We start from the raw sequence: 6,514 nt of genomic DNA, 5'->3' as shown, positions 1-6,514 counted from the left end.
CAATCACGTTTATTTTCTAAAACCAAAATAAAACTGAACACCTCAAAATTACAAAACAAAACAAACAAACAAAAAAAACAACAATATATTTCAAAAAGTTCTCTTCAGTATATATAAATAAATATAAATATATGTAAATATATAAATATACACAAATACTTGCTAAGGAACTCGCATTCACCTTCTGTACTGAACACCTCAAAATTACAAAACAAAACAAACAAACAAAAAAAACAACAATATATTTCAAAAAGTTCTCTTCAGTATATATAAATAAATATAAATATATGTAAATATATAAATATACACAAATACTTGCTAAGGAACTCGCATTCACATAAAGTAGCCTTGTTGACAAGTTTGGGTGAGTAAGGGCAAAATGCACAAGATGCAGTACTTTCAGTGACCTGTAATAGGCAGCATCACGTCTTTTGTAGCAGAAATAAACTGCTGCAGAAAAAGCTAGGTCCATGCAAAATGTAATGTGTAACTGCAACACTCATTTCAGATGTAGTGGAGTAAAGAGTACAGATATTCATTCAAAAATGTAGTGAAGTAAAGAGTAAAAGTTGCTAATATCTTTGATACTCAGTACAACTACAAAGTACCCAAAAAGATACTCAAGTACAGTAACTAATTACATTTACTCCAATACTTTACACCTCTGGTAATGTGATATAATGTGTCTCTTTTTCTCTCTCTATAGTTCCTATAAAAAGTTCCCTCAGATGTCCTCGTATCACAGGATGCTGGTCCACAGGGTTGCAGCTTATTTTGGTCTGGAACACAACGTGGATCACAGTGGAAAAGCGGTTATCATCAACAAAACCTGCAATTCCAGAATGTATGTGTCTGTTACAGAAATGATATATGTACATTTGATGAAGGAATGAATGTGAGTATAACATAATGAATTTCAGACCAGAAAATCGGTTTGCTGAACATGTTCAGGAAGAGAAAACAGAGGAAAGAAGATCAATACTGAAGAGAGACAATAGTCAGGAGAAAGAAGACAGTCAGGTTTGGACAAATACACACTTCCCTGACCCCTGACATTACCACTAGGGTACAAAAGAGCTAACAATTGCTCCTCTAATAGCTCTGATCTTTCCGGCTAGTTAATTTGTGTCTGCATGTCTCCTGTGTTTTTTTTTTTATAGCTGAGGGTTCCATCTCTCAAAGAACAAATGAGGAGCAAGTCAATAGAAGAGAGAGAGGAGGAGTACCAGAGAGTCAGAGAACGCATATTCTCACAGGATGTAAGAAAACACGTACTTAAAATGCACATACAGTAGTACATTAAAGCTTGGCCTCTGATTTTGTGCTCTTTTATTTTTCAGTCCACTTGTCTTTCTCAGAGTGTTTATATTGAGACCAGGTAAAACATTTTTTATAAATATATAAGTAAATGTTATATTCTTTATATAAATATGTTTCAAAATAAATCTAATATTATTTTATATAATCATTTTAATATGATTTATTATATAATATGATAACACTGTTTTGTTAGTCAACTTTAGACATTCAACTAACTCTACGTAACCTTGCAACTACACTGCAATGTTTGCTTACTGCTAATGTAATATCTACTTGGTTAATATCTGCTAAAATAAAAACAAAATTTGTAAATAAAAATAAAATCTGTAGTTTGTAAACCATGTAATTGGTTTAAATATAAATATGTAATTTTACCAGTATAATTATTATAAATCAGTGAGCTGCACTTCAACTACTTTCTTCTTTTATTTCTGATTTAAATTTTTTTTTATCTGTTTGCAGAGGTCTAGATGACAGCAGTATTCTCAGTGAGACCCAGAAAAGACGGCAGCTATTTAGGTGAGAAATGATTTTTCTCCATCATCCGACCTCTGAAGATATGTCAGAACAGAGAGTGTTCTCTGATAGTCTAAGCTTTTCTGATTGGCTAAAATAAAAGGGCTGCTCACAAACACGGGTGTTATTTCTCATGACACCTATTTCAGGAATAAATAGGTGTCATGAGACCACCCCCCACACACACAACACCAATATTGCTTCTCTTCTCATCTTTGTGCTAAGAAAATGTGAAAACTGAAAGCAACTTACATTTTGAAATCTATTTCATATGAAAGGGAGGTCTTCTAGCAAAAAGTAGGCACAAAACATGTTTCTGCCGTCCCAACAGGGGTAACAGGGATAGTTCGGGTCGGCTGTCCGGCAGCAGGCAGAGCAGCTTTGAGCTGGACTCTCATTGGAATGACCCTCGACCTTGGAGCAGCACAGATTCTGACAGCCCGACATGGACCTCTAAATCTGCACACACTCGTTCAGACAGCAACTCCAAACTCTGCAAACCAGGTGCAAAAATAACACCAGCCATCATGTCCCTGTCAGAAAAAAAGTAAAAAATGCCACAAAGACAATCAGGGTGTTAACCTGCGAGTTAGTTATTTAGAGCGGGGTTTAGAAGTCTAATGAAAAAGCTTTTAATTTATACTCTTCTCAAATTTAACACAAATCAAAATGATATTCATTAGCATTAAATTTAAATGTTTTACAGAATGTAAAAAAAAATACACAAAATGCTTTTTTGTTTTAATGACAGTGGCACTCGAGTTGCATGAAATCCAACCTGAGGCTGCTCTCCAGCATGATTTGAGTCACATGATCAATGTCACAATTATCCTTATTTGATTAGTGACCTAGAAATAGTGCAGAATCCCTCATAATGTTTCTGACCTGCCATTGTTTCTGTCTGATCGATCTAACAGTGTCCGATTCAGCTCTATCATACGCTCCACCCAACAACAGCACTGCTTACATTATCGTGCCTGCTGAGTCATCAATACCTCCTGGGAGCATCTTATTGAATCCACATACAGGTACACACACATACACTCTCCCACACAACAGTACACACTCACAATTCCCTGAGTAGAAGCTGACTCATTGGTTCAAAATGACTGTAAGGCTACACACCACATAATCTTTCTCATCCAACTATGGATATGTACTTTAGGGCAGCCATTTCTAAATCCTGATGGAACTCCAGCTGTTTACAACCCACCAGTAAATCAGAAGCCGTGTAATCAGCTTAATCCAGTACAGTCACAAGCCCCGCCCCCTCCACCTCAGCAGCAGCCAGTAGCAAGCCATGGTGTCCCACAGGTAAATAAAACATATAATGGAGACTAGTGGTGCGTAATATATCAATACCATTTTGCTTATCTGATTTTTAAATGTAATCTTTAGCAAATATAATTTCTCATTCTGCACATTATAAAGAGTCCGTATTACAGAAACATTCAGTTTCTATTCCTGTAGAACAGATGCTAAAATGTTGATTTTAGCTAGGATTTTATTTTCCATCTTTATCAACAATATTCACAATCTGCCCTCTAATTTCTGGTTTAGGTTCAATACTCCTCTGTGACATACCTTCCACCTCAGCAGTTAAACATCTCTACCTCCCAGCAACACCCAATAGAACAGACTGTGAGTGAGACTAAGTATTAATATTATCTAGTTATCTAATATTATTTATATTTATATTATGACTTGTATAAAATTCTAGTATTTAGACCACCATTCAAAAGTTTCAAGGATGCATTAAACTGATCTAAAGTGACAGTGAAGGCATTTATAATGTTGTAAAAGATTTCTGTTTTTAATAAACAATGTTATTTTGATCTTTCTATTCATTAAAGAATCCTGAAAATAATGATGCTGAAAATTCAGCTTTGCCATCACAGGAATAAATTACATTCTAAAATATATTAAAATATAAAACAGTTATATAAATTGTAATATTTCACAAGTTTACTGTATTTTTGATCAAATAAATGCAGCCCTAATGAGCATAAGAAACTTCTTTTAAAAACATAAAAAAAAAAAAAACTTGTACATGTACATGACAAGCCTATTTTTGATTCTTAGAGGGAAGACATTACTGCTAAGTTTGGTCACATGACCTTGAGTCGCCAGTTGTCATCAGGGGATATTCCAGATATATCCTCTTTCTACATGCAAGGAGCTCCACCCACACACAGCTATGCTCCGCCCCACCACAGTTACGGTCCCTCTCACCATTCAGACAGTTACATAACCCCTGGAATGACACTGGCTCCTCCCACAGCCCTGCCCCCTCTGAGTCAGCAGAGCAGCCAGGTACTTCATTAATGAGTAATGAGATACGATGTAATGTCATACTGTATGTCTAATTATGAGTCAACTCTGGTCTCCCCTCTTAGGTTTCAGTGTACAGTTACCCTGTTCAGTGTCCCAGTGCATCTCAACAATACACAGCAGCCAGTTACAACACACAAACAGGTACACATGAAGCCCCTCTGGATCCCTTACGCCTGAGTCTCACAGTAGTAGGGGAGGGGGCCGTTACACTGTAAGAGATGGTGGCACTGGTCTCACAGTGAACCGGTCTCTTTTCCTGCTATTCACTTCAGCTCTCATATGATTGGTTCAAGTGTTGTTTGTTCATGCATAAAAATGCATGAATAAATAACCTTTAGCATATGTGGTATTACTTTTTCATTTCGAATCCATTGTCCCTATACAATTAATAAAATCTCACACATACTTGTCCATATTTTTTTTTAACAGTATACCCACCTGTCGTGTCAAACCAACAAGGCTGCCCTGGCTTGATGGGAAGTCAGATTCTACCCCAAACACAGCAAGGCATTGTGGGACCTTACCCATCCGTATCCTCCTATCAGGTACTGATGCAAAAAAAAAAAAAAAACTACAGGAAATGTCGTTCTGAATTATAAAATGTATGTATATGTGCTTTTTCTCTTGTAACAAGGTACCACAGCAGCAGCAACAACAACAGTCCTATCCTGCAATGCTGGTGTCAGGACAAGGTGGGCAGACACAGTGTTTGGTGCCCCCTGCTGGAGTTCAAGTATACTGTAGCTCTTTGGCCCCTTCTTCCCCTCCACCACTCAATATGATGGGGGTCTCCTTCCAGTCAAGTAGCTGCAAAAATGGCTGTAGCGTTAATCAGAACCAGTGCTGGTACTAAAAGACACCGTGTTCACATATAGTGTTATTATGAATTCATCATATGCATTCAGTATTTGTAGCCACACAATTGTTCTCTACAGTCTGATAATAGAATCCTTCAGATTCAACCTTTTCTACTTTGTCAAAAACACGTTTCGAATTTTACTTTACATGGACATCGATAGCATCATGTTTAAATTGCTATTAGAGCATAATTTATACTATTTATATTATTACTTGTTTTGCTTAATATGGATAAAATGTTATATTTGAATGGTATGTAATACTATATTTATCTTGTTTATAGAGGGCTATATTACATAATTGGGAATGAAACTAGATTCAGTGTTTTCCGTTATCAAAACAGTATCAACCGTTTTAAAATATATTTTGGTTTGTTTGTTTGTTTTCCAGAATTTTATTAAGATGTAACATTTGACCAGACTGGACAATATCTAAGTGGCATTTCTTAAATATATGTACTTTTAAATGGTAATCTGTTTGATGTCTTCTTGTATGTTTTACTGCATTCATTATGGGGTCAGCTGATGTTCTCATAGGCGTTTTATTGGGGTGTTGATTTTACATTGACGTTGGCCTTTTCAGACATTCAGGGAAATGTAACATTTTACGATTAAGATATAGATTTGATAAGAACTCACTATAACGCCCTCTGTTGCTTATAAGAGAGCACTACAATAACAAAGCATTTATTTAAAATTAATCGTGAATCATTCAGACAGAATTAATTGTTTTATTGAAAAGATCCGAATCAGAACGATTCATCCGCAAATCGGACATCGCTATTTATCACGTGAATTAAGGATCGTAGAGAAGTCGCTTGGCGGCAGCAGTGAAACTGATAAAACCTTGCCTGACAATGAAGGTACCTTCGATAATCATTATCTATATTTCGGCAGACGTGTTTTCTATCAACTGTTCAAAACTGGACTAGAACTGAAATTGTTTGCGATTCAGTTTGATTCATTCGGAAAGCCAAAATTTCCCTATTGTGTCCCACAGATGAAAAAGTCAGGTGTGGAACAACACGAGGGTGACTAAACGTGGACATAACTTTATTTTTGGGGGGTAAATTGTCCCTTTAAACAAAAAGCACGTGGTTTGTTACCCACATTACAATATATGTTGACCTATAGTAAATTACGGTTTTAAACATGCATTTATCAGTGTAAAATAAGTGTTTGTCAACAAGCAGTCAAGAAAGAAAGCAGTGACAAGTTTAAATGAGCTTTAATAGAAAGGCACATATACAGCCAGAGTGAGAATTAAAAGCTTTTAAATGCAGAAACAGTTTAAAATAAACTCCTCCAATCAGAAGTGACAGTCTCTGCCAGATCAGCTAAACTGTTTGTTGTTCTGTCGTTCATGAATTCAAGTGTCAAAACTAAATCACAGCTGCTTTCATCCGAACTGAGATCCGATTACCCCATTGGCTCTTTTGTAGCCCCCAGCTTTGTGTGTGTGTGTGTGTGTGTGTGTGTGTGTGTGT

The 6,514-nt window shown here is 36.2% G+C and overlaps 1 protein-coding gene across 2 annotated transcripts in view; it reads left to right on the top strand.

Annotated features, from left to right (window-relative positions):
• Nucleotides 1-5,500, top strand: part of LOC107669332 (cAMP-regulated phosphoprotein 21-like) — an 11,875-nt gene extending 6,375 nt beyond the window's left edge. For both annotated transcript variants that reach the window (XM_016461507.1, XM_016461503.1), the window contains exons 8-20: nt 707-844; nt 921-1,020; nt 1,161-1,259; nt 1,341-1,378; nt 1,783-1,839; nt 2,168-2,340; nt 2,754-2,864; nt 3,002-3,150; nt 3,397-3,477; nt 3,919-4,149; nt 4,233-4,311; nt 4,600-4,715; nt 4,805-5,500. In XM_016461507.1, coding sequence (XP_016316993.1) covers nt 707-844; nt 921-1,020; nt 1,161-1,259; nt 1,341-1,378; nt 1,783-1,839; nt 2,168-2,340; nt 2,754-2,864; nt 3,002-3,150; nt 3,397-3,477; nt 3,919-4,149; nt 4,233-4,311; nt 4,600-4,715; nt 4,805-5,023 — 1,591 coding nt within the window. In that variant the 3' untranslated portion in view covers nt 5,024-5,500. The remainder of the gene's footprint in view (nt 1-706; nt 845-920; nt 1,021-1,160; nt 1,260-1,340; nt 1,379-1,782; nt 1,840-2,167; nt 2,341-2,753; nt 2,865-3,001; nt 3,151-3,396; nt 3,478-3,918; nt 4,150-4,232; nt 4,312-4,599; nt 4,716-4,804) is intronic.
• Nucleotides 5,501-6,514: the final 1,014 nt, after the last annotated feature.

This window comes from Sinocyclocheilus anshuiensis, unplaced genomic scaffold (genome assembly GCF_001515605.1).
Source record: "Sinocyclocheilus anshuiensis isolate Anshui unplaced genomic scaffold, SAMN03320099.WGS_v1.1 scaffold253, whole genome shotgun sequence".
NCBI lineage: Eukaryota > Metazoa > Chordata > Actinopteri > Cypriniformes > Cyprinidae > Sinocyclocheilus > Sinocyclocheilus anshuiensis.
The sequence above is the reverse complement of the archived record's forward strand: the minus strand, read 5'-3'. Positions and strand labels throughout refer to the sequence as shown.